Source organism: Hemicordylus capensis, chromosome 3 (genome assembly GCF_027244095.1).
Source record: "Hemicordylus capensis ecotype Gifberg chromosome 3, rHemCap1.1.pri, whole genome shotgun sequence".
NCBI classification, from domain to species: Eukaryota; Metazoa; Chordata; class Lepidosauria; order Squamata; family Cordylidae; genus Hemicordylus; species Hemicordylus capensis.
This window is the reverse complement of record NC_069659.1, coordinates 237,064,225-237,092,104: the sequence shown is the minus strand read 5'-3', so window position 1 is coordinate 237,092,104 and position 27,880 is coordinate 237,064,225. Positions and strand designations below refer to the sequence as shown.

Here is a 27,880-nt window from a genome sequence, read left to right as displayed (position 1 = left end):
GGCGGAAGTCTCCGCTCTATGGTAGAAGCCTCTGGGCAGCCGAAGCGTGGCGCGTGGCGATGAGGTAGTCACGCGCACGCGCGGCCGTGGCTGAGATTGCTTCACTACGCCGAGGAGGGCCGCTCGGCTCTGGATCTGGCGGGCCGTGCGGTGAGCTGCGTTCCACTGCGGGAGGGAGTGGGCGCTTGGCTTGTGCGTAGTTTTATGTGCGCAGCCCGGAGGGTGGGGAGAAATTGCTGTGGGAAGAGCAAAAAGCTTAGTGCCTAGTCGCAACCTGCTCCGATTCACATCTGCTCGGAAGGTACGTCCCCCTGCCGAGGAAGCGGACCTCGGATTCCTGTCACAGCGGTGCCAGTTTCAAGGCAGCTGCTCCCCTAGTCCCTGTGTCTGCGCTGGTAACCAATGCAGATCAAATAAAGTGATGCTACCAGTAAGAGTAGACTTGAAGAACTGTCATGTTAAAGGGTTGTCCACGAAATCGACTTGATATTAGTCGGTCACTGACCTCATTGTACCCAAGTACTGTCATTGCTATATCCTTCCTGACTATGAAAGCAACACCGTTCCTTCTTTGTTTCTTGTGTCCTGAGTAGTAAACGGTATGGTTTTCTGCCGGTATGGTGTACCATTCCAGTCCATTTTAATTCACTGATGCCCAATAGGGTTGTGCACGGAACCACCAACTGCAGTCCAGCACTGGGGTGGGGGGGGTACCTTTAAGAGCGGCGAGAGGGTTTACTTATCTCTCCCGCCACTTTCCCGCTCTTGCGCTGTAATTCTAAGAGTAATTGGGGTGGCAGGACACCTCCCTGCTGCCCCTTTCCCGACGTTGCTTGTAAAAATTCCCAGGTGTCCTTTGCGCGCGCGCGCGTAAAGGACGCCTGGGAATTTTTACAAGCAACGTCGGGAAAGGGGCAGCAGGGAGGTGTCCTGCCACCCCAATTACTCTTAGAATTACAGCGCGAGAGCGGGAAAGTGGCGGGAGAGATAAGTAAACCCTCTCGCCGCTCTTAAAGGTACCCCCCCACCCGAACCGGACCAGTCCGGAGGCTTTTTAAATGGCCTCCGGACCAGTCCGGGCCCATCCCTAATGCCCAAGATGTCAATCTGTAGTTGATTCATTTCATCTTTCACTGTGTCGAGCTTTCCCATATTCGTGCCTCTTACATTCCACATTCCCATTGTAATTCTGTCTTTGCAGCTTTGGATTTTCTTTTCCCACACAGCAGCATCAGTTGCTAGTCGTCCAAAAAGCTTTAGTCTAATTGCGTCATAAATACCACCGATACTCTGAGAGATCCTTAGCTGTTCCTCAGTAGCATGTTGAGTACCATGCGACCTGAAGGGCCCATCATCTGGCACTACATCGACAATCATTCTATTTTGTCTATTCATGTGGTTTTCTTGGTAAAATACAGGAGTGGTTTACCATTGCCTTCTCCCGCACAGTATGAAATGATGCCTTTGTCATTTTCACTGACATGATCATCCACCTCCAGCACCTTCCTATATTGCTGCTGCCCAGTACAGGTGCCTGCTTGCTTTAGCTGGGCAGCTGGGATGACCTTCGTGCTTTGGGTGATCCTACTGGGAGTATACCTCCTGAGATACTTTGCTCATCCCTCCCAGAAACAGTTCTCTGCCCCTCTCATGATGAGGCAGCATAGCAGGACCTGGGATCCTCTTGCAGAAGAAGAGGAAGTTGATGAGTTTTATGCTCAAGTTCAGTTTGAAATTGACAGAACATGCAAACAAGATGTGCTGTTAGTGGTTGGAGAATGGAATGCCAAAGTTGGAAGTGGTAAAGAGGAAAACACAGTGGGACTGTATGGCTTAGGAAACATAAATTAAGCAGGAGAATGACTTATTAGTTTTTGCCAAGCCACTGATCTCTTCATTGCTAATACATTCTTCATACAACCAAAGCGGTGCCTATACACATGGACTTCACCAGATTGAGTACACAGAAATCAGACTGGTTACATTATTGGTGCAAGGAGGTGGAAGAGTTCAGTTATAACATAAAAATGTGGCCGGGGCCCGATTGTGGAATGGATCAAAAACTGCTCATGTGCAAGTTCCAAGTCAAGCTAAAGTGGACAAACAAAGCTATCCAGCTTCCACAATATGATCTTGAGAATGTACCCACCATTTTCAAGGAAAACTTCAGGAACCGCTTTGAAGTTCTGAACCTCCTAGATAGGGAACCAGAGGAGCTGTAGAATGAAATCAAAGAAGTTGTTAAGGATGAATGTGAAAAGAGACTCCCGAAGACTAAGAAACAGAAGAAAGCAAAATGGATGTCAGAACAAATAGTGGAAATTGCCGAGAAGAGGAGAAAAGCCAAAGTCCAGAAAGATAAAGATCTCAGGAAGGAACTTAATAGGGAATTTCAGAAAGCTATTAGAAGAGACAAGGAGCAGTACTACAATGACGTTTGTGAAGACCTTGAAGATGGAAATAGACATGAGAAACAAGGCAAGTTTTCCAAAAGGTCTCTGAACTCAGAGGGAGATTCCAACCTCAAATTGGTATGTTAAGGGATGTCAAAGGACAGATAATAATTGATTCAGAAAAGATCAAACAGATATGGAAGGAGTATACTGAACATCTGTACAGCAGGGACAACATCCAAGATACTCTAGAAGATATTCCCTATTTGCAAGAACCTCTAGTACGGGAAGATGAAGTTAGATCTGCACTCTGGTCATCACCAAGTTGGAAAGCTACAGGAATTAATAGAATATCTACAGAAACATGGCAGGCAACAGAAGAAGAATCAGTCAAGGCTCTAACTAAACTATGCCAGCAAATTTGGAGAACGACACAGTGGCCAACAAATTGGAAGAGGTCAGTCTACATACTCATACCAAAAAAAGGAGACCTAACAGATTGCACAAACCATCACACAATTATCCTTAATTTCACAGGCTAGCAAAATAATGCTCAGGATCATCCAATGCAGATTAGAGGCGAGCCCTACTTGGAAAGGGAAATGCCGGATGTTCAAGCTGGTTTCAGGAAAGGCCAAGTAACAAGAATGATTGCTGATGCACGCTGAGAAAGCCAAAGAATACCAGAAAGAAGTCAATATGTACGTTATTGACTATAGAAAAGCCTTTGATTGTGTCGACCATGTCAAGTTGTGGAACATCCTTAGGAAAATGGGCGTCCCAGAACATCTCATTGTTTTCATCAGAAACATATACAGGACAGGAAGTCACAGTCCAGACAGAACATGTTGAAAAAGATTGGTTCTAGATCGGCAAAGTGGAGGCTATATACTTTCTCCTTACTTATTCAGCTTATATGCTGAACATATACTGAGAAATGCTGGATTGGAAGAAGATGAGTATGGTTTTAAAGTTGGAAGAACATACATCAATAACTTGTGCTACACTGATGATGCCACTCTGATAGCTGAGAATGCGGATGACCTGCAAACTCTAGTAATGAAAATCAAGGAGCACTACGACTAAATGTCAAGAAGACTAAACTGATGACAATGGGTACAGCAACCAGCCTCAGGATTGATAATGAAGACATTGAAGTGGTGGATAGCTTCTGCCTTTTAGGATCGACCGTCAACAGTAAAGGATCCAGCAGTCAAGAAATATAGGGATGTGCACAGAACCGCCGAGCTGTGGTCCGGCACGGTGTGCAGGGCTCTTTAAGGGCGGGGGAGGGTGTACTTACCCCCTTCCCCGCCGGCGCGTTCGTTTGGTAAAGCTTTTGGTAAAGCTTTTGATACCTCCCTGCCACCCCTTCCCCCAGTCGTCGGCAAAAGGCTTCAAAAAGCCTTTTGCGCGTGCGCACGTTGTGCGTGCATGTCACGTCTCTGCAACGCACGGAGTCATGATGTGCATGCGTGGCGTGCGCACGCACAAAAGGCTTTTTGAAGCCTTTTGCCAACAACTGGGGGAAGGGGCGGCAGGGAGGTATCCTGCCTCCCCAAAAGCTTTACCAAACGAATGTGCTGGCGGGGGAAACGCGGTGGGGGGGGGCGAGTACATCCTCCCCCGCCCTTAAAGAACCCCGCACACCAGTGCCGGACCGCCAGACAGACCTCATGTCCGGACCGGTTTGGAGGCCTTCAGAATGGCCTCCGGACCGGTCCGGGCTCATCCCTAAATAAATACGCTGCAGACTAGCACTTGTTAGGGTAGCAATGAAGGCCTTGGGAGGGCTATTTAGATGCCATGACGTGTCTATATCTACAAAGTTTAGAATCATTTGGACAATGGTTTTTCCCATGACATCCTATGGATGCGAAAGCTAGACTTTGAAGAAGCAAGATAGAAAAAGCATTGACTCTTGAACTTTGGTGCTGGAGAAGACCTTTGAGGATACCATGGACAGCCAGGAAAACAAACAAATGAATCATAGAACAAATCAATCCAGAATTTTCACTTGAGGCACAAATGACCAGGCTCAAACTGTCATACTTCGGGCACATTATACGAAGACCCAGCTCCCTTGAGAAGTCCATAATGCTTGGGAAAGTTGAAGGAAAGAGAAGAATAGGATGACCAGCAGCAAGGTAGATGGACTTGATTACGACAGCAATGAATGCACCACTGAGAGACCTTAAAGGCCAAGTTGAAGACAGATCATCCTGGAGAGAATCTATCTATGTGGTTGCTAAGAGTCAACACCAACTTGATGGCACTTAATCAATCAATCACTTGTAAGCAGTTTAACCAGTAACCAGGCAGCATTTTGTCCTTAGGTTCGGCGCTTCTCCAGTGCAGGTGGTAGGAGTGAGATCTAGTATGCCTCCCTCTTACTCTAAAGTTCCCCCCTTCCCTCCTCAAAGAAGCTTTTGCCGTTAGGATACATTGCTGGTATGAAAAGTCAGTATTCAGTGATAGAAAGCTTCATCTGTTGTCTGTGGTGCAGTTTTCGGAAGACAACAGGAGTTTTGTTTCAAAAAACTTTTAAAAGGAAAAATAGGAGACCTACAGCCCTTTGAGATGGCAAATGGTTCATGAAAAGCCATTTCCTAGATATTGCTTTCCAGCCCCTAGGACTAGCTGAACAAAATATCACTGCATCATGAACATGAAGCCACCTAATGGCTCAGTGGAGAAGTAACCTGTCTAGGGAACAAGAGGTTGCTGGTTCGAATCCCCACTGGTATGTTTCCCAGACTATGAGAAACACCTATATGAGAAACACAGCAGCGATATAGGAAGATGATGAAAGGCATCATCTCATATTGTGCAGGAGATGGCAGTGGTAAACCCCTCCTGTAGTCTACCAAATAAAACCAAATGGCTCTGTGGTTGCCAGAAGTCAACATCGACTCGACGGCACAACTTTATCATGAACATAGTTGTGAAGGTTCACTACATATACTTTTCTTTTTTCTTTTCTTTTTAAAATGCTTTTATTAGTATACAAATGAAAACAGAAAGGTTACATCTCTGAGACCAAACAAATTTACATAAAAGGTCTTATCCTTCAAAACTGAAATGAAAGAAAAATACAATAATGTTAGTTGAATCTAGAAAGTCCTAAACTAGGCATCAGGCATCAGTAGCATTCAATAAAGAATCTTGAACCCCTTGAGGAGAAATTAAAGGAGATAAAGTCTGTCCCAGCATAATTGATCATCCCACTATCAAACAGTCTAAAGAGGAGAGAACCAACCCAACTCTGACGTATAAGATAGAAACGATACAAGTAATTCAAGTGCAGAGCAAGACATCTCCAGTACTCTGTGGTTTGAGCCCCACAAGCTCAAAAAATGATATTAAGAATTAATGATAAGATTCTGTATTTTATAAGGGAGAGAATACAAGTTCCCTTGCTCTAGTTTTGTCCTACTTCTGAATTAAAATCTATATAAAAAACAATAAGAAAAAAAATTGTCCAAAAACATTCGTTAAGTGGGTTAACTGAGTCTTGTAACATGTATGTTTGATAGAAATATGTTTTGTAATGTATTATTCTCCAATACAAAACAAAAGGAAATTTTTTGGACAAGTCTTGGATCTTCTAGTTTTTTCCATCCCAGCTACATTAAATGTGAGATATAGTATATTATCTTATATATTAAGCTGGTGGACTGAAACAATCTAAAATAATCAAAGGACATCCACGATTCTAGCCAAGCCGAAAATGAATTCAAAGAATTTTAAATTACTTGTTCTATCCGACCAGATAACCAGTTTACATCAGAACCACAACAGCAGACTTCACCAGCAAGGTGCTATACAGTTCTCTTCCACGTGAGTTTCAATGTTATAAATAACAGATAAAGGAGGCTAGTTAAAATTGGTCCTGCTAATAAGAGCACAAAAACAGATATGTAATTTTAGGTGTACCTCAAAAATATGTCTCAAATATATCCTAATATAAAATATTAAATGTGCTTCAGTGTAATATCAATACAATAAAGAGTAAAGAACTCTCAGGCAAGACATGAGTTAGTTCTGTATGTCTCTGCGTTCATATCACACCCTAAATCGCATCAGTCCCTTCATACTGGCTCTCTCCGAAGACCATTCAGCTGCCTCCTAAAAAATCCATCAGAGTTTCAAACAGCAATTTAAAGTTCAAGATTAAAATAAGAAGTAGGTCATTGCTGGGATATCAGACATTTTAAAAGAACTCTTCAGGGCAAAACTAAAAGCTGTTAGCACTGGAATGCTGAGATCTCCAGCAAAGTAAAGATAGCAAAAAATAAGCAAGAGCTTTCAGTAGGAAAGAGAAAAAATGGTAGATCTGCCAAACTCATGGCTGTGGACATCTCAGAGATTTATTAGGAGAGGTAAAAAGAATAGAGCAGGTCGTCTGTAATTAGGCGATGAAAAGCCTCTCTTCGTTCGGTCTGGTGATCGCGGAAAGGTCTCTCCAGATGTTCATCCAGGGTTTTCCAGACTTTTTAGGGTCTGAAGACCCCCTAGACTTGCACCTCTAGGAGGGCGACCAAGCCCCACACACATACCGACCTCAATCTGGCCGACGGAAGGTAATAAGATGGTGATAAGACAAAACGATTGATGAAAACCCTGACAGCTGGTTTAGTCAGGAGTTTTCGTTCCAGATGCCATCTTGCTTTCCCCCCACTACATATACTATTCATGATGGGAATGATTTTTCTGTTGGTACATACAGGAAAATTATGCATGTTTGTAGAACAGAGAAAAGGATATTGGTGTGTATTATTATTTAAAGATACTTTGTATTCTTCTTTTAGCCAACCTTAACAAATAAAGAGAAGCAGAGCTAAATAAATTATGGTCTGTAGTCTATGAATGACTGTTGACATGGCATCTACAGAAATAGTTCAACTAGAAATTAATAGTATATTTGACCAAATAATTTTCAGAGGGTGTGTGTTTGTTTTTAGTAAAATCAGAGCATGGATTTAGTTGTTAATTAGTTTTTTCTTTGATAATGATTCCTGCTTTATGACAAAGTCATAAATATGTTTGTATGTGTATATCTATCTATATCTTTAAAAGTCTTGGAGTGTATATATCTGTGGTAATTTTCTAAAGGATATTGGATAGCTTCAAAATATTCAACTTTATAAGCAAAATCATGGCCTTTCTAGTCCTTAGGATTTAGGAGCATTCCTGAACAGATTGTTTTGTCTCTGACACTCTTCTTGTTGCTTTTAAAGATGACAAACCTGTTATATGGCAAAAAACTTGTTATGAAATTTCTTTATAGACTTCTCTCCGATAACTTAAAAAAATAGAATCTGCATGTTCTCTGAGTACAAGTTTCTTGATTGCAGTGTTTAGCATATTAAAATGTGAGTGTGTTGAAGAACGTACTGTATGTGTGTGCATGTAATGTTTATTTTCTTGAAATATTTCTTTTAACAGGGTATTATTCTGTTAAGTAGAGAATGGAGAAGGAATTGAATCTTGTAGCTGTGGAAGATGCAGTGCATTACCAGCTGTTCTTGTTAACTCATCTAACAGAAAACTCTGAACGTCGCCAAGAAATTCTTCAGGAATACATTGAAAGAATACTAGCATGCTTTGCACCCATACTGGTTTCCTACATCTGGCAAAACCAGCCATTTAATCTCAAGTATAAACCTTCCAAAGGTAAAAATATTGCCCTTACTCTAATTCTGACAATGTTGAATATGGAGAAGGTTTTCCTAATAAAAAAATTAGCAGAATATACAGGTATTGATACTGTGACATAGAAGTTATGTATATTTTAATCATGATCCCACATGATTATTTCTGGAGACCCAGCAGGACACCAAACTTGTCGTCTTCTTCTTCTTCTTCTTCTTCTTCTTCTTCTTCTTCTTCTTCTTCTTCTTCTTCTTCCTCCTTTTTTTTTTTTTTTTTTTTGAGCAGTGGGGTGTGTATGCTGATTTTAATTTTCTGAAGTATATTAGCTTCAAAATGTTCAATATTTAATTTTCCATTTTTAAAAAAAGTGACCTTTTGGTTCTTTAAATATTTCAAACACCTTTTAAAACAAATTTTATCCGACATGAAATTTTACTAGTTGCTATTGTAAAGGAAAAGGAATAATAAAAACCCCCAATGATAATTAACCTACCTAGTTATAAAATACAATATACCAGTCAATAGTTTGGTTTAAGTAACACAGTCTAACATCCCCTTGTCTTTATTTAGGAGATGTCCCTTCTCATATTGCTGGTGTCACAAAATTTGGAGATAATATTGAAGACGAATGGTTTATTGTATACCTCATTAAGGAAATTACAAAGGAATTTCCAGAACTAGCAGCCCGGTATGTGTTGACTAGGATTAGAGTTCCTTTATCAGACATATTTTAATTGTACTGGTATAATATAAATTAAATAGTTGGCTGTAGTTTGATCACCTCAAAGTAATTTATAAGTTACAGTCTCAGTCTTGCTAAGTAGAAGGTTAGATTAAAATGATTGCAGCCATTTTCTGTTTCAATTGTCCACAAGTTGATACAAGCAGAAGATAACACATAGTGTACTGTGAGATCTTGATTCAATAAAGCACTTATTTGCATTTTATTAAACATTTCTTTATATTAAAAGCTGATCATATGCTTAGTCTGTTTTGCAATACTTTGCTGTAATGCACATAGCATATTTCTTTGCTTTAGATCTCATATAGCTGTGCTGAGAGCTTATCTTTGATATTTTTTTAACAATTGCAGGAATGCAGCACATTGACAGAGAGAGTACTTTGCTTGTTCCAGCATGGACTGCTCTGTATTAGTAGGCTAGGAACTCAATTCCAGAATTATACGGTGTTAGAACTGTGCAACATCTGCAGCTAGTTAGACTGCTGCTTGTTTCAGTTGGATTGTGTTCACTGCAAAGGGTCACCAAGATTTGTTGGATATAGAAATCTGAGTACAAGTAGTTGTACAGTGTTACCATGTTTTCTCAGAAGTATCAATCACCATGGGTCTGACTTAGTAAGTATGCATAGGTGTGCAGCCTTAGGCTGTTCTAAAATTTGTGTCTGGTCTTAGAAGATAGTTCAAGGAAGATACTGTTTTGGGTTTTTTTGTTTTTGGTTGATGGTGGACGACAAAGGACAGGGCAGGTACCAATATTTTATTGAGATGAATAAAAATGCCCTGATCAAGAGATAAAGAGATCAGGCTTCTGTGCATATATCATTTGCTGGATCAAGAACCGCAGTCATAAGTCAAAAAAATAAAATACAAATATAGATATTGTGCCTCAGCATTGCATTACTTTCAGTTGTATATGCATACGCAGTCTGCATTCTGGCCTAACTCATGTGTAAGTTTGGATTGGACAAAATGTTGTGAGTAATTTTTCTACTTGAATAGAGTGAATGATAATGATGGTGAATTCCTGCTGATAGAAGCAGCTGACTTCCTTCCGAAGTGGTTGAATCCTGAAAACAGCATTAATCGGGTAAGAGGGCTTAAAAATGCCAAACCAGTGCCAAGTCTGGAGAACATATTCCATATATGTGTTATGTATTGTTCTTTGTTATAAGAACAGCCCTGCTGGATCAGGCGTAAGGCCTATCTAGTCCAGCATCCTGTTTCCCACAGTGACCCACCAGATGACTCTGGGAGCCCACAGGCAAGAGATGAAGGTGTGTCTACTGTTGCTCCCCTACAACTGGTATTCAGAGGCATCCTTCCTCTGAACCTGGAGATAGCCTATAGCCATCCAGACTAGTAGCCATTGATATACGTGTCCTTCATGCATTTGTCTAAGGCTCTTTTAAAGCTGTCCAAGATGGTGCCAGTCACCATGTCTTGAGGCAGACAGTTCCATAGATAGATTATGCACTGTGCAAAAAAAAAAGTACTTCCTTTTGTTGGTCCTAAATTTCCTGACAATCGGTTTCATGGGATGGTGCCTGATTCTAGTGTTGCGAGAGAGGGAGAAAAGTATCTCTCTCCACACCATGCATAATTGTATAGACCTCTTTTATGTCTCCCCTTAGTCACCTTTTTTCTAAACTAAAAGGCCTTAGATGTTGTAACCTTGCCTCATAAGGAAGGTGCTCCAGGCCCCTGACCATCCTGGTTGCTCTTTTCTGCACCTTTCCCAGTTCGACAATGTCTGTTTTGGGGGCATTTTTTGTGAGCCATCTTGAAACCTTTGATTGAAAAATAGCCTTAAAATTGTTTAAATGGAATTCAATACTTTTCTTCCTACAGTACCATAATGATAACTTTTAACTAGGGGTGTGCACAGATGGCAGAGGTGCACTCCGACATCGGGGGGTGGTGGTGTTGCTTTAAGGGCAGGGGGTTTGTACTTACCCCTCCCTCTGCTTTTCCCCTTCCGGCGCTCCATTTGTGAGTAAAAATTTCAGGGCGGCAGCGTTCGTCCCTGCCGCCCCTGCCACCTTGTTGTGTTCCAAAATCACGGAAGTAACTGCAGCACGTGTGCACCACCGATGCACGCACATCACTGTGATGTGCGCGGCGCGCAGCAGTTGCTTCCATGTTTGGGGCAGACAACAAGGGGGCAGGGGCAGCAGGGAGGAACGCTGTCGCCCTGAAATTTTTACTCACAAATGGAACGCCGGAGGGGGGAAAGCAGCGGGAGGGGTAAGTACAACCCTCTGCCCTTAAAACAACACCACCACCACCCCACATCGAACCGCCGGCCCGGCCCATGTGCGAACCGGTTAGCAGGCCTCTAACATGGCCTACGGATCGGTTCGTGCACATTACTACTTTTAGCTGGTCTCTTAGTCTTTATTTTTAAGTTGCCATACATGAATTTAGTACTTGTACAAAGAACTTTAAAACTTAGCAAAGAAATGTATGTCTTTGTCAGGTGTTCCTGTATGGTGGAGAACTGTGCATAATTCCACTGCCAAAGACTTCTGAAGAGGCAACTTTACTACCTGCTACTAGTCCTACAATTCCTCAGGCACTGAAGTTGTTATCTACCCATTCCAGTAATTTTGTATCTGCAAAATCTATTAAAGCAGCAATATGTAAACGCATCAGTGGGTAAGTCTTTAGGCTTGTGCTGGCTAGATTTCTGGGGTGAATTGTAATTAAGAGTCTGTAACCACCGACATCCAGGATTACACTCATAACTGGTTTTGGCACAAAAGGAGTAAACCTTTTAGTCTTTCATAAGTGAGAGAACAGCATGTTGAATTTCAGTCATATCTTTGACTATTAGCAAACCAGGTAGTGTGGGTTTTCTCAGTGGTAAATAAGTTAAATAAAGTCAAGCTAGGATCTACTCTTATGGATGGGGAAATTCTGCCTTTTTAGATTTACAGGCCACTCAACAGCTTGTTGTAGAAAAGGGAAGCAATATATTTTTATTTGGTTTACACAGGTGTTCTATACAAACTTTGAAGATCATCCGACATGATTGGTTGGCTTGAGTGTTCCATTTTGATTGGACAGATATCTCTGTTACTTTAATGGGTATATTAATGCTGCTGGATTGGGAACGGAAGGAAAGGAAATGGCATATACAAAAACTGCTGGATCCCTTTAAGCAGGCCTGCTCAACTTCGGTCCTCCTGCAGATGTTGGCCTACAACTCCCATAATCTCTGACTATTGGCAACTGTGACTGGGGATTATGGGAGTTGTAGTCCAAAAACAGCTGGGGGGGCCTAAGCTGAGAAGGCCTGCTTTAGAACAATGCTTCTTAATTACACACTAAATTGCAATTTTGTGCTACAGGTACCCTGAGAAAATTCAGACGTTCCTTCACCAAGCTCATTGTTACCTTCCAGGAGGCATTGCAATCGTGCTAAAGCAATGTCCCGCATTACTGTCTGCAGCGGTCCAAGCTTTTTACCTGCGAGACCCCATTGACTTAAAAGCATGTCGCGTTTTCAAAACTTTCCTTCCAGAGACACGCATAATGACTTCGGTAAGTGATGATTCTACCTGAGCCAGTTTTGTCATTCAACAGCCACAGCATCTGTCGAGGTGACTCAAGATAAGGGGCTAAATCTGCTAGAAGCTTGATTTATTCTGATCATTGCCTTTTATGTTGGAATAAACACCCTGTCAGTACTGTAACAGTATTCGAGTATCTTTAGACAGATTATTGGAGTGGGCTATTTTCTTTTCTCTACAAGGCTTTTATTGTCTAACAAAATCCAATATAAACATTATGCTACAGAGATTTGATACAAATAGACTCTCCATGGAAGAGAAAAACAAATTTACACTGAAAAAGGCTTGCATATAAAGAACAATTTGTCATTACAAAAAGATTTGCATAAAAAGAAATACATGGATTAAAACAGATCTTTTTTGAAATTAAACAATCCATAATGATCAGTAATCAATCGGCTTGAAAAACTCCCTCTGCTGCTACTACTACTAATATTTATAAACCGCTCTTCAACCAAAGTTCACAAAGCAGTTTACAAAGGGTGCTGGCTGTTTAAAAGAGTGGTCAGCTCATGATTTAAATTTCTTCTCTTTGTGTGTGAGAGCACTCCACTTAATATTGAAACAAGTGCTAGTAAGAACTAATCTGCCTACTTTCCTTTCATTTTCTCTACAACTGGACTAAATTTGGTTCAAATCGAGGTCCACAAGTTAGATCTCTTGCGCCTCAAATGTTTACACATCTACCATCTTGGATTGGGGTGGATGACATCATTACAAACTACACCATTGAGGTGTCCCTGTGTGTCACTCACTACAACTGTACCTCATTTGGTTCAAATTGGTTAGATCGGGGTGAATGACATCACAAACCTGGTTCAAAAGTCTGGAAGTTCGGCCGGTTCAAAGGTGGGGGAGGGATAACTTTAATGACTGGGGAGGGTGCTCTCCCCTCCTCCACCCCACGTTTCCCCCACTGATTCTGTCATTAAATCAGTCCTGCGGGGCAGCAGCATATCTCCTAGCCGTGTGATGTGTGCACATGCAGCTGATACTTCCGGTCTGCAACGTACCGAGGCAGCAAAGAGGTACACTGCTGCCCCATGGGACCGATTTTAATGACAGCAGGGGTAAGAGCACCATCCCCAGTCCTTAAAGTTATTCCCCACCCCACTTTCAAACCAGCAGTCGCTGGTTCCATGCACATCCCTATTAGTGTCTTCCAAGTAACTTTGAAACAGAAAATGGCTCTTCTGATGTCAGCAGAAAAGCCTGATTAGTCCAGAATTTCATTTATCCATGACATATCATATGTTGGTTGTGTTACTTTGTGCTTTTATGGCATCCTCTTTGTGTGCATGAGACTACCACAGAAACAAAATTTACTAAATTAATTTTTGTGGACTCTTAAAAAGTACTTATTGTCTGTTGCAGATTGATGGAAAATAGACCATGAAAAAGCAGTGTATCCCCTAACGCCTGCATGTAGAAAGAAGTTTGCACAAGCAAACTCCCCCACCAACCCATCCAAAAGGCACTCCTGAGGTTTGGGAGACTGCTTGGAATGGGGTGGTATGGGGCATGGGGAACTGAAGAAGGAGTGGGAAATTCCCCAAACTGAAAATAAGCATCTTCTTTTGCTCACAAAATGTTTTGGGGAATGCTCCCTTCCCTCACAGTTCTCTGTGCTTCATCTCATCCCATTCTTGAGGGTTGCATTTTGGAGAGCTGCTGTGGGGAGGAGGGGCTGGGTAAGTTTGCTTATGAGAACATCCACCTGTGTTAAGATATCTATATCTATAATTCTCTAAGGCGTACCCATAGCTAATCCCATGCGTAACAGCTCGAACAGAAGCACCGTGGTGATTGGGCAGTGGGGATTCCATATGCAGATAGGGAGGAGGAGCCTGTGAGAGCAGAAGCACCATGGTGATAGGGCAGTGAGGATTCCATATGCAGATAGGGAGGAAGAGCCTGTGATGGTTAAGGTCAGTTGGAATGCAACTGTTACTGGTCGGAAGATTGTTCTTGACTGTAGAGGAGAGAAAGAGATAGATAGATAGACAGATAGATAGACAGATAGATAGTGTGCAGGGGTCTGTGAAGAGAGGGGTCGCGAGGGAGGAAAGAGCCCCTTCAGGAGAAGGAACCTGCTGTTGTGTGAATTAGATTAGGAAACACGATGAACAAGATCTGTTGACTCAGGAAGGGAAAGAAAGAGAGAGAAAAAGGAGGGGAAGAGCGAGTGGAGAAGAGAGAAAGTGGGGGAAAGAAGGAAGAGAGAAAGAAGGGAGGGTGAGGGATGGGCCTGAGCTTGTCAGTAGCCTGAAAGGAATGAGCAGTCATGGCAGCTCCTATTGGCATCAAGGAAGGGCCCAGTCAACCACTGCTGCTGTTGGGGGATACTGAGGCCATTGGTGGAGGGAGGCAGACAGGCAAGGGCCGGGCCTGGGCTTGTCAGTGGCCTGAGGGGAACAAGTGGCCATGGCATTGGCAGCAACAAGGAAGGGCCCTGTCAACCGCTGCTGCTGCTCCTGTGGGGAGGAGCAGGAGTGGGGCTCGGATGAGGATGGGGAGGTCTCTGGGGATAAGGGGCTACAGCTTGGCCAATAGACACCACAATGCTGCAGCTGCGGCCAAGAGGGGTGAGGGGTAAAGGGATGGAGGAGTGACCAAGAGGGGTGAGGGGGATGGAAGCAACGGGATGGAGGAGGAGGAGCAAAAGTGCAGCACAGGTGAGGGTGGAGAGATCTCTGAGCTGAGGGGGGCTGTGGCGGGTGGGTGTGAAGGGAGCAATCAAGTACTAGTGTGCAGACGCTCTGTGGGTTAAGCTAGTAACTCAGTATTTCTTGAAAAAGCACAGGTCAGCATGCAGCCCTCCTTGGCCATGTCATTTTGTAGTGTTAAGAGCCAATGCTAGTATGCTGCAGAAACTACTGAAGTTCTGTGGTGTGAGCTTTAGAAGGCAGTAAATTGATTTTCAAATGCATCTTAGTACATCTGGTGAGCTGAGCTGTTGCTTAACAGAAGATCGTAATGTATTAGCAGTCCCTATAGCATTCTTTCAGATAACTTTATGACTTTTCCCCATTAGTTTCAATTGCCATTACTTACTTACTTACTTACATTTATATCCTGCTCTTCCTCCAAGGAGCCCAGAACAGTACTACATACACAAGTACTACATACTTGAGTTTCTCCTCACAACAACCCTGTGAAGTAGGTTAGGCTGAGAGAGACATGATTGGCCCAGAGTCACCCAGCTAGTATCTTGGCTGAATGGGGATTTGAAATCGGGTCTCCCCGGTCCTAGTCCAGCACTCTAACCCCTACACCACACTGGCTCCCATTAGTTATCCTTATGCTTGAAATCCTTGTTATAGATCAAAGTACATTAAAACAGGCATGCTTAATAAAATGTTATGTTATTTTCAGGTCACTTTTACTAAGTGCCTATATGCACAGTTGGTACAACAGATTTTTGTACCAGACAGACGAAGTGGATACACGTTGCCTCCTCGTTCTCATCCTCAGTACAAAGCATATGAGCTGGGTATGAAGTTGGTAAGTATATTCTTCAACACTTGGTGTTTCCAACACACAATTTTGGTTTGTCTAAAAAGATATTGATTCATGTATATGTATGATTTTACTGATAATGCATATTAAACTTTTCAAAATAAGCATTGCTAGCTGGCATAAAGGGACCTCCTTTTCTTGTTTCTATTACAATCTTTAGGAGATTAAAGTGAGAATTAAATATGTTTCCCATCCAAGCAGAAGGTACAGCAAGTCAGAAACTCTTGCCATGAATTTGGACTGCAATCCTAAATTCATCTGATGTGCTTTTAAAGTTATTTCAGACATAGAATATTAAGGATTGCACCCCAACAAAACATTAAGAACCTGAGATAAAAGCCGAGCTATTGTATTGTTTTTGGTTTTTTGTTTCTCTCTTACAGGCTCATGGCTTTGAAATTCTCTGTTCCAAGTGTAGTTCAGGAGCTGATAATTCTGAGGAACATACGATGAATGTTCCACTGTGGGATAACTTTCTCAAGAGCCTCAAGAAAAACAATTATTTTAAGGTGAGATATTTTTCATTAATTGAAAGATTGTAAAATCATTTTAGCCACTTAATCCACTGAACATACAGTATATGTTGTAAGTTTAATTGATGCCACCATACTTACCTTCAGATATACTCCCAAATATCTCTATTGCTTGTAAAGGGATACAGGACTTGTTTCCTAGTGGAGTCATAGCACTGAAGGAACAGCACCTTCTCTTCAGTGATCCTAAGGCAAGCTACAAGCTGAAACGATTTACTTGTCCTAGTTTCCTAGGATTCATCATTTTGGTCTGTTTCAGGTTATTGGAGTGTGATTATTTATTGTCTCTTTATTGGCTTAGATAGAAATTCCAGTCCACAGTCTATCCTAATGAATCTGTTTCTGTACGGGGTTACTTCAGTCTGTGGGGGAGCAGGAAAGTGTTTGTGTGCTTTCCTGTAATTAAAGGAGTGTACAGTTGGGGGGCTCCCCATTACATACAAAATTAGTATGTCAAGAAGAAGAGGTAGGTTGGATCTGTTAGAGCTCAGGAAGTTCTCCCCAGCTCCAAACAACTGGGGCCTGGATATTCCCTTTTCCCAGGTGTTCCAGTGTTTACTTAAAGGGGAATGGCAGGTCCCCACTCCCAGCCCAGACCTTGGTGAGGGGCACTAGAAGTTCTGTATCCTCCCAAGCCAGCTATGGACCGCCTTAGTGTTCGTCTTGGAGAAGCACCTGCGGTGGCCTTGGTTTCAGGCTGTTGTGGATAAGGACAAGGAGAGCAAAAAAGAGTAAGATGTCAAAAAGAAGAAGCTACTTCTAAGAAAACCTCGTGAGGCGTCTGACCTTGCAAACTGGATGTCTGCTGCCATCTGAAAATTTGCTAGCATGTAGGGAAAAGAACCTCCAGGCAGTGCTCTGGAGAGACTGCCATTCTCTTATAGTGCCTTTCAGAAAATGGGCAAGGCTGCATCATTTATAGCAGATGCCATAGAGTTTTCTGCAAGGGCTGTGACCTTGGATGTCATGTTTTTATGGCTAAAAACTGGAATGTCAACAAATCTAGAGTCAACTTAGCATTCATTCCCTTCATGGGGCACAACTTGGTTGGGGGCTCCCTGGATGTAGTGGAGACACGCAGCAGTCCTCAGCTGTGAACAGGGAGGCTGCAGGACTTCTTTCATATTTGGGTGGAATTTCCCAGAAATCAGTGGGTGCGAAGGATTGTGCAAAAGGGACATTCTGGAACTATCTAAGATGTACTCACAACCTTTTCATTAGCTCCCCAAGCTCAAAGAAACAAGAGAAACAGCTGCTGCTGGTTGTTAATATTTTGTTACTGCTTTTCAACAAAAAAGAGTTCTCAAAGCAGTTTACACAGAAAAAGAAATGAGGAAGAAATTGGCTCGCTATCCTAAAGGGCCTCAAATTCTAAAAAGAAACACAAGCTAGACATCAGTCACAGCAACTGAAAGGATGCTGTGCTGTGGCTGAATATAGACAATTGCTCTCCTGTTAAATATAGGAGAATCACCCCTGTAAAAGATGCCTCTTTGCTCAGTTAGCAAGGTATCACCTAATGACCTAGGTGATTCACAGGGGCATATCTAGGGAAAATAGCGCCCAGGGCAAACGCTGAAATTACGCCCCTGTCCAGACATCTGACACACATCTTTCAGATAACTTTACCATAATATCAGCTCAGAAATACGTCAAGCTCATTAATCTTTTAATTAACAAATTATGGTGCTACATGAAAATTATAATTGTACCTTCCTTGCCTCTGAGGCTGAAGGTGGCCTAAAGCCCTCAGACTAGTAGCCATTGATAGAGCTGTCTACTGTAAGGCTGCAATTCTATGCTCCTTGACTTGGAAGTAAGCCCCATGAACCCAGTGGCACTTACTTCTGAGTAGACAGGCACAGAATTGGATTGCTCGTGAAGTTATGATTTTTCTCTGTTTGTGTCAGCTTAGTGGAATGCTGAATCCTACATGTTTTGATGCAGCATTTTAAAAGTGTCCATCGCAGCATTAGGGGTAAACTAGGTCTAGGCAAAATGAAGCAGTTTTGAGTTATTTAAATTTAGAATAGTGAGGTGACTAAGCATGTACTTCATTCTCTCCCTTTGAAATAAATGCTTCTTAAAATTGCTTAACTGTCTGGATTAAGCTCTCTGTGTTTCAACAAGAAGAAATCCAGACACTATAATCTTACAATCCTTCTAAACATATTACCTGGATGTAAGTCCCTCTGTAGAAAATTGGATTTATTACAAGTAAATTATTTACAACTGGTGTGTAGGAGTTCAGCAATGCTGAACTTAAACATAAATTGTAATATATGTATAAACTTCACAAGGGTTGTTCTCCCTCTCCCTGTCCTTGTTTCATTCCAGCAGCCTCTTAATTATTGGCAGTATTTTGAAGGTGGTGGGTGAAGGGAAACCACATATCCTCTAAACAGGACATTTCCTGAAAGGTTGAAGTATTCTAATAATGCACAGTGCTTTTAATGTGCTAAGAGTAGATCTGAAGCTTGCTAAAGCCAGGATATTTCCTGTTTCAAACTACGAAATCAAACAAATAATTAACTTTTGTGAAGGATCAACTCTCTCTTTTGTTTTAAGCCCAGAATGCACCCTGCTCGCGCGTGCTCTCTCTCTCTCTCTCTCTCTCTCTCTCTCTCTCACACACACACACACACACACACACACACACACACACGCATGCACGCATGCACACACAGCTTTAAACTTCCAAATCAATCGACTCCATCATCAGCTCCATTCCATTCATTATCTTCCTTCAGCCATGGTCGAGAAAACAAACAACATGACTGAGAAATAAGTGAGCTAAGAGCGTTAAGTCTTCACAGTTTTATTGTAAGAATTGCTGTGTCTTAAGACAAGTAGCGACTGGGCGAAAGTGGGGAGGGTGAGGGGAGTCAAATAACCCCTTAAAAGGGCATGGGGAGCAGAGCTAAGGCTGCACACGCAGGGTTATAGATAGGAGGAGGGTGAAAGCAAATAAAAGGAACAAGTTTCAATTAATGCCTTCAGGAGGGCGGGAAGAAAAAAAGACTGAGGTCAAATACTTAAAGTAGGTGGGAAAATAATTAGGATATACAAATCATAGTGTGTGAGAGAGGCAAGACTGTACCAAGAAAGATGCCAAACTGAATGTGTGCATTGAAGAAAGTAAAGGGCTACTCATGGGAACTTGAAGGCAGGGAGGAGTGGCAAAGAGAATCAGCAGGCAGCCATTTGGGGTATGGCCGCATGGAGGAAGGAAACACCGAGGGGGAAACTTAGAAATGCTTGCTCAGACAAACCCTACTTAAAAAGCAAGAAAGAGGGCGAAACTTTGCCAGACAGTTGCTTCAAACCCAGTCCAGTAACTTACAGGTCGGGGTCTCTTGGTAGTGGTGAGGTTTTCATAGGCAGCCTTCGCCGCTTCCCAGTCCTGCTCGGCTCCGGCTGCTTCCCCCTCAGAAAGTGCCATTTTGCTGCAGTTGGAGACGCTCGGTTTGTCCCCGGCCTGCTCTTTCTCTGGGCTGGAGCCGTTCCCCATTCATTGCCTCCCTCTGATCGCTTCGCCCATGGTCCACAGTTCTCTACCCTCTCTGAGCTAGATGATCAGAAGCTTCTGTCATCTCAGAAATGCAGCATCCCACACTCCAATGTAAGCCACCCGCCCCCTGCCCGTCACGCTCACGAAGAACAGAAGCTAACCTGAATATTTTTCGCACTTCTAGAAAACTTCCGCCTAACGTCCACACCGGGACAGTTGTGCACATGCCCTGTTAGCTCTCTCCGGCTCCTTACAGTTTTGTTCCCGACCCTCTCTCGTGGGGAGGGGGTGAAGAGGAGAGAGGGAGGCAGGGCCCTTGCACAAACTACACTCCATCTCCTATTCGTGCTTGGCTGGTGAGCGGTTGTGGTCTCAGAATTTCAAGTGGAGGAATAAGTGAATCCTGCAGGTGCAGAAGCAGAGGATTGGCTCGAACTTGGAGGGAATCAGGATTCCATCAGTGGTCTGCACCCGAGTGGCAGTGGAGCAGAAGCACCTCCCTGTCAAAGTGCTGCTGGGAAGCGCACTGTGGGGACGGGGCAGCAGGTGCCTCTGCAGGAATCTGGGTGCCGGCAGCAGGAGCAGCCAGGCAGTGTGGCGCCCCCTTCAGGTGGCGCCCAGGGCACGTGCCCTGGCTGCCCCACCCTACGCGTCTGATAGAATATATAGTGGAAATGCAAGTAAAATGACCAAGACAGTTCGCTGACGAGAAATGTGTGTAGGAATCTTTTCCATTTTCTGTATAGTGCTGAGGAGGATGGAGAGCAACCCTAGACCTGAACAGTCTGAACCACTTCATCAAATTTCAGATGGAAACTCTACCGACTGTAGCATAATCTGTGGGATAGGGCTTTCCCTAACGGAAAGGGCTCTACCAGAAGGTAACCAACCAGATTGGGTCAGTCGTTCTTGCATCAAATCTTGATGCTTTTAGCCAAGCTGTAGGAGTTAATGATTGCTTTGAACTATGTTCCATGGGCCAGGTGGCACTCAGCCACTACAGTGGATCGTGTTACTACTGCAACCCAAGCAGCGCAGTTTTGTGTGTGTTTGTGCTGGCCCAGGTGAGGTGATCTCTCAAATGGTGGCTGTCCTCTGCACTATGGAAGAGGATTTCTCTCCAAGAGCCCCTCAGACTTCAAATCCCACTAAATGCTACTATCAAAGAGGGCAATGCATTGAACAGTTGTATTTAAAATTCATAGGGTGAGCTGGAAGGTTCTGCTCGGTATCTGGATCAGTTGCGCATGGCAGAAAATTATTTCCAACAGTCTGTAATCGATCCACACAGGTAAGATCACTGATTTGACTTGTATTTGTTTTTTGCTTGCATTTGTACTGGATGTGAGCATCTCCCATGAGCAGAGCTCCATTCACTAAATAGGGCTTTCCTGCCTCACCTTTCCTGTTGCAGCCCCTTCCCAAGCTGTGTTTGATGGCTGGGGAACTCTCCATAATGGCATGGGATGTGAAGGAAGGAGTATTCAAGAAAAATCAGGGAATCCCCCTCCCCCTTCTGCACAAGTGGAAAGCATTTGTACAGTTGTACTTTTGACTCCAGCCACAGTGTATAGGTATGCTGCAAATCTATTTATTGTTCAGCTTTTATACTGAATCTTTCATAATGCATCTCAAGGTGATTTATAATAGTTAGAATACAATAAAATCCCATGAAAGTTACATGTAAAATCAATCATTAAAATCATAAAATGCCAAGAAACAAATGCAAGAAAGCTGAGAAACCTGGAACATCTAGGAAGTAAAAGCCTGAGTAAATTAAAAACAAGTCTTTAGTTGTTGTTTAAAAGCAGCCACAGTTGTCACAGAGCAAATGTTCACTGGGAGTCTGGGGGCAACAACAGAGAAGGCCCTGTCCCATGTGCACAACAATCTAGCCTCTCTCAACGTCTGAACACAGAGCAAAGGCCCACCTGACGATCTTGTTGGGCAGGCAGAAACCCTTGGAAACAGGCAGTCCTTCCAAATGTATATTGTTCCAAATGTATATTGTGTGGTATTTCTAACATTTACAGTTTCCTCTAGGCTGCTGTTTGGTTTTGGTGAGGAAACTGTGTCATCCAGAGCATTTGTAAATACAGCCTTCCAAAGAATGTGCCAACATATTTCCAATTAGGGTTTTATATAAGCCAGATTAATACAGCTGTTTGAACCATGTTGTAACTTGGTTTACAAACACTGAAGCCTAAGAAATGTATACTAGAGAATGTACTGAAAAATTAAGTATTATAGGTTAATACAGTGTACAGTGTTCCATTGGAAAATTTGAATCTTTCTAACCTCTTTACACAGAGCAAAAGTATTATGCACAAGATTTCTACATGTGATGGCACATGTAGTTTTTCCTACTGTTCATGAAATGCAATGTGGGAAACTGCTCTTGGTATTAGGAAGGTTATAAAAGCATTTCATTTGTTGAACTGTGAATCTAAAAGAGTACAGAAATGTTGTAAAGTTTATTTAATTTGTGTTTTGGTTTTTGTGGTGGTGTTTTTCATGCTAGTTCAGTTGCCAGAAGTCCGGGTGAAGAAATTATCACAATATTAAGGACAACTTCCTTTAATTTGGAGGACTTGAGAAAAGAAGCAAGCAGTCTTCCTCCAGAGGATGGTAAGAAGAGATAGTAGAAGAGCAAGGTCACAACCAGCATCCTACAGATTTCATACATAGTTACTGTGCCTTTGGGCCATGGTTGGCATTTCTGCAAAATGTAGATGCAGGCATCAAATTGCCCTCTTTACCTTGGGAAACTATGATGAAGCCTGTTGATGACTGCACCATATTAACTGTAGAATAGTGGCCTTAAAGTATCTAGCAGCATGATCCTATGCATGTTTACTCAGTTTACTCAGAGTAAACATGTTTTGAGTTCAGTGGAACTTACTCCCAAGTAAGTGTGCATGAGATTCCAGCCTAAATGTTACAACTAGAAATGTAAATATACTTTGCATAATTCATTGTGGATTAATATTTTACCGTGAATTTGGCACCCTTAGGAGGAACTGGGCTGAAGGGGGTTTAAAAAGAGAACACTTGAAAAATACTTAGCTCCTATTGAGTAGCAAAATCTCTCTCAACAATGGAGATGCAGAGGAAAGCTGGAATCTTGTCCAGCAAGCCTAGCATTCTCTGCTCTGTTTATTCCCTCCGTCCTCTGGTATATTTGTGTGACTGTGGCCCAATGCAGGTCTGCTATTATCAAGGGAGTAGGAGGAGTCCGTTGTCTTTTCCCTCATCCCACTTTGCTTGGGCTGCTTATTGCATGGGACATTTGTTAACCTTGGGTAAAATGAACCAGGGTATGTTCTTAACCACGCTTCCAGAACCTAGGTTTAATCAGAGGATTAGGGGGAGAGAGCATGCAGCCTAACAGTCTCCTCCCAACATTCGATAACATGTCTGAACCAAGTCTGTTGAATATGGGATTTAGCAGGTGCCACCTTATTAAAGTAACCTCCAGCCAATGTTGTTGTTGTTTCTGGGGTGTGTGTGTGGAGGGGAGAGTATGTGGGTGTGTATACAAATGTGCAGCATCTACCCATTTTGCAGAGAAGGAGTAAAACAAATAAAATAAACCCGTGTAGAATGGGCAAGGTACAAAAATGCAGAGGCACAGAGGAAAGTGAAGAAATACTACATATAATCTCAAACTGAAGGCATCCAGAAATCTTCTGTGCCTCTGCATTTTTGTTTGTTCTTGTGCCCGTGTCCCCGCTTTTTCTTGTTTTCTTGAGAAGGAGTAAAAGACAGCACAAAGTTGAACAAAATGATGATAAAGCTATAATGTATTTCTAATTTTTATTCTTTCTTCAAAAGAAAAGGAGAAAGAAGTGTGATCATTCTCAAAATAATAGAAGAATTGGCATTGGTTATTTGTGCCTTTTCTTAGTCTCCATTCAGTAACTAGTTTCTTGGAGTTGCCATATCTTAAACAATATTTCAAAATTCTTCAGATTACGTTTATAGTTATCTCCCCCTAGCATTATGTCCTCTTTCAGATAACAGAAATGCTTAAACCACTATACACTATAAAGAACACGACAAACATAGAACATAGTAATTGTAAAACACCCATTTTTAAAATATGAAAATATTGGGCAGCATCCACCGTGGCTCCCTTTGTGCTCTGCAAAGTTGCAGTTCTACTAGCAGAAGATGAACCACCCAGATGCATGTTGCACAGAGTTCCCCATTTGCACATATTCAGGCTTGTGCAAGAGGTTGCACAAGTAGCTTCTCGCTTGTGCAAGAACTAGTCTGGAACAGAGGCGAATTTCTTCATGTGCTATGCCTTACACTAGCACAGAACTAGTGTGGATGCTACTCAATGAAAAATTAATTCTCTAATCACAGTACAAACAAGGCTTTCAGCTTCCTTTAGTGCTCTTTAGCAATCACAGTTATAGTTGTTTGTTGTTCTCTGTGTTATGGGTGATCATTTTTCAGTTTATAATTGTGGACATTCTACTTGAATGTTATCATTTTTGTATTGTGTCCACAGATAATTAACAAATTTGGTGTGTTAACACATACAGTCTTCAGGTTGTGTTCTTTACAGTGCTGTGCTTGGAGCATTTGTGTTGTCTAATTTACAATTGCGGCTCTTTTATATCTTTGTACACTTTCAGATGACAGTTGGTTAGAAATCTCTCCAGGCACTCTCGATCAGATCCTTAAGGAGGCATCTGGAACAAACAAGTCTGCTTCTAGTTTAAATGAAGAGGAACAGAATTATGACTTGGCAGAGGTCACTAAAAGCATGAAGGCTTTTATATCTAAAGTCTCAACACATGAAGGAGCAGAAATGCCATGGTATGCCTTTAGATACCTGGTCTACACAGGATTCCTTAAATAATTTTAAGTAATAATTTTAATTAATAATAATTAAATAATAATTAAATAATATTTTAATAATAATAATAATAATTTTTAATAATAATTTTTGTGTTGTTTGGTTAGTAATTCAACTTTCCAAGCAGTCATAGCAAAGCTTGAGATGTTTCAAATTACTCTAGATTTTGTATTCATGTTTGGGTTTGTCCCAAAATAATATCTTAATTGGCAAAAGATCTTAAAGCATTTATAAAATTACAGCTATTTAAATTGCAAATGGAACCTTTTAGTTATTTTGTTAAATTTGCTGAGGCTGACCTCATCCTGAACTTGTTAACTGCTGCCAAAAAAGTTCTTACTAGGAACTGGAGAAACTCCAGATGTGTCTTATTGGGTGAGTGATACGTAAAACAGCCGAAATTACTCATATGAAGGAATTTGAGAATTATATTAGAACTCAAAATGGTAGAGAGCCTGTAGTGATAACACTAGGGCTCCTTTATTACTATTTGGCCAAGTTTAAACCAATTGCATATAAAGCCTAAGAAGAATGAGTGTTTGCTGTTATAAACCTTTCCTACTTTATCTTCAGAGAGAGAGAGAGAAAGAGAGAGAGAGAATACTGTTGTGATTAATGATGTAACTTCGTCTTTATTTTTTAACCCTTGTTAATCTCTTACTGTTAAATCTGCTATTATCACTTGCTCTGTTTCTGTTGTGATATAAAAATGCTGCAGCAGCAGCTGCAAAACAGTTGTGTCCTTGATCTGCGTGCCTTGATCTAAGTTCATATCATATGTGTCCTTGAGCTAAGTTCATATCAGATTCTAATGTTAGATGAAGCCTGTTTTTATTTTATTTTTTAAATTCTTTGAAAGACTATTCTGATCATACACTGTGAATTTTGCCAACATTCATTAGCTGACTACAGGTGGACACAATTTGTTTTCCAGAAGAATAATTTGTTTGCAGTAAAAATGTGTGTGTGTGTGTAGTGATTTATATATTTATTATTTATTTATTATTAAAACTTTTATACCGCCCTTCCAAAAGGCTCAAGGCGGTTTACATTAAAATGTAAATGATTGAAAGGCCAAACAAAGTAGCAAAAGCTTATGAATGATTGAAAGGCCAAACAAAGTAGCAAAAGCTTATGGCAGCAAGAGCCTACATTTCAGGGGTAGGCAGCCTTGGCTCTCCCAGCTGTTGTTGAAGTACAGCACCCATCATCCCCAGCCACAATTGTGGAGGGCCACGGTTGCCTCCCTCTGCTATATTTGAGGAAGTAAACTTTTGCCTGTGAAAGTTCATGTCATCATCCCTTTCTTTGGTTTTGTACTTTTGGTTAACTAGTTGTTGTTGTCCCCAGATGCCACAACCAGATTTACAAACATGTTAATACAAATGTGTTACTTTCAGGTCATCTTCTGAAGCCCATGTCACTTTTGATGTTGACTCATTCACAAATGCCTTAGACAAAATATTAGGTGAGTTTGCTGTGGGAGTGGTGGTGGTGAGAGGGGAATACCCATGTTTCCTCCTATTCCTAAACCTCTGCTGAAGTAATGATAGCAAGCTAGTTTCTTGGTTCTGCTTACCTTGGTCCTATTTTTAGGGGCAAATTCAGAAGAGCTGGACTCAGATGATTTGGAAGAGGAAGAGGAGTTTGAATTTCTGAGCAGTGATGAAGAGTCTAATCCAAACTCCAATAGTCAAGAGGATACAGCATCTCAGAATGAAATAGCTGAAAGCTTCAAATCATACATGGATGAGATGGACCATGAACTGGCATCGACCAATATTGGGAGAAGCTTCAATAATCCAAAAGCGGTATGTTTAGCAGACCTGCCTTCTTGTGACCAATGGGGAGGAGAGAAATATTTAGTCATGGAAGTTACTTATTTCAAAAGGTATCTATGCTTTTGACTTGCATAGTACTTCTAAAATGTGACTCTTACCTGCCAGCACCTATCTTTACGTTTATTTATTTTTACATTTATATTCCACTCTACCTCCAAGGAGCCCAGAGTGGTGTACATGGTTAGGTTTATCTTCACAACAAGCCTGTGAGGTAAATTTGGCTGAGAGATCGTGACTGGCCCAGAGTCACCCAGTGAGTTTCTTGGCTGAACAGGGATTTGAACTTGGGTCTCCATAATCCAGCACGCTAATGACTGCACCCTGCTGGCTCTCTGCAAATCCCAGCCCTATGAAACAGCAAAGTTCATTTGATATGATGCCAAAAGAAAACCCAGGGAGTGGACTGGAGAAACCCACCCATAAGTTGTGTGCAGGTTACCCTATGTGTACATTATGACGTTAAATTTAAAGGAATCTATATGCAATGTTAAAACATTTTGTGGTTTCACTTCCAATTACAGGTTGGGTCTGATAAGATATGTTCATCCCAAGAGACTGACAATGATTTGGAAGATGACTTGACACCTGTGGATATAGATCTGAATCTAGTGACTAACTTGCTGGAATCTTATAATGCTCAAGCTGGACTAGCAGGACCTGCCTCTAACATTCTACAGAGCATGGGAGTACATTTGCCCGACAATACAGACAACAAACCTCAATAGCAATTCATTAATGGAATAATCTGGTTCCTAGTTCAGGGATATATTGTTGGATAGCAGCAGCATCATAAGAAGTAATTGTCTCTTTAAATTAAGGATCAAAAGATTTTCATTTATTTGGAAGTGTGCAAGTATGTTTTTAAATATTTTTTTACTAACAGCTGCTTTAAACTTCTACCCTTATGGAATCTGTTTGATAAAAAAGGAAGTTAGTCTAATGGCTGGATTTGTTCAAATGCATCAGTATAAGAAATTAGGATGTCTTGAGAAAAATGCACTCTGTTAAACATTTCCTTGCTACATTTTCTTCTTGAAGGTTTATATTATATTGGAAAGTCCTAGAAAAAAGCAATGTATATGTAAAATGTTGTTGGTTGTTAAAGCCACTAGCATCAGTTGAAAAACTGGAAGACTCTTTTTAACGAATTTTTTCTATTTACTTGTAACACAAAACTTTAAATTTTTCAAGGTTTAAAGTTATAGATACTACTAGCAACTACTAAAGTGTTTCTTTTTAATATA

At 41.6% G+C, this 27,880-nt stretch overlaps 1 protein-coding gene across 3 annotated transcripts; it reads left to right on the top strand.

Moving 5' to 3' along the window:
• Positions 1-6: 6 nt before the first annotated feature.
• Positions 7-27,880, top strand: ECD (ecdysoneless cell cycle regulator). Of its 3 annotated transcripts, XM_053306183.1 has the most exons (15): positions 29-150; positions 6,166-6,233; positions 7,842-8,069; positions 8,619-8,736; positions 9,790-9,877; positions 11,267-11,445; positions 12,141-12,333; positions 15,738-15,866; positions 16,265-16,390; positions 21,131-21,216; positions 22,447-22,553; positions 24,572-24,755; positions 26,196-26,263; positions 26,392-26,606; positions 27,158-27,880. In XM_053306183.1, exons 3-15 carry the CDS (start codon positions 7,865-7,867, stop codon positions 27,359-27,361), a joined length of 1,902 nt encoding a protein of 633 aa, XP_053162158.1. In that variant the 5' UTR covers positions 29-150; positions 6,166-6,233; positions 7,842-7,864; the 3' UTR covers positions 27,362-27,880. The 3 variants fall into 3 exon arrangements, with proteins under 3 accessions (XP_053162157.1, XP_053162158.1, XP_053162156.1); XM_053306182.1 differs by lacking the exon at positions 6,166-6,233 and having other exon boundaries at positions 7-150; XM_053306181.1 differs by lacking the exons at positions 29-150; positions 6,166-6,233 and adding an exon at positions 157-301.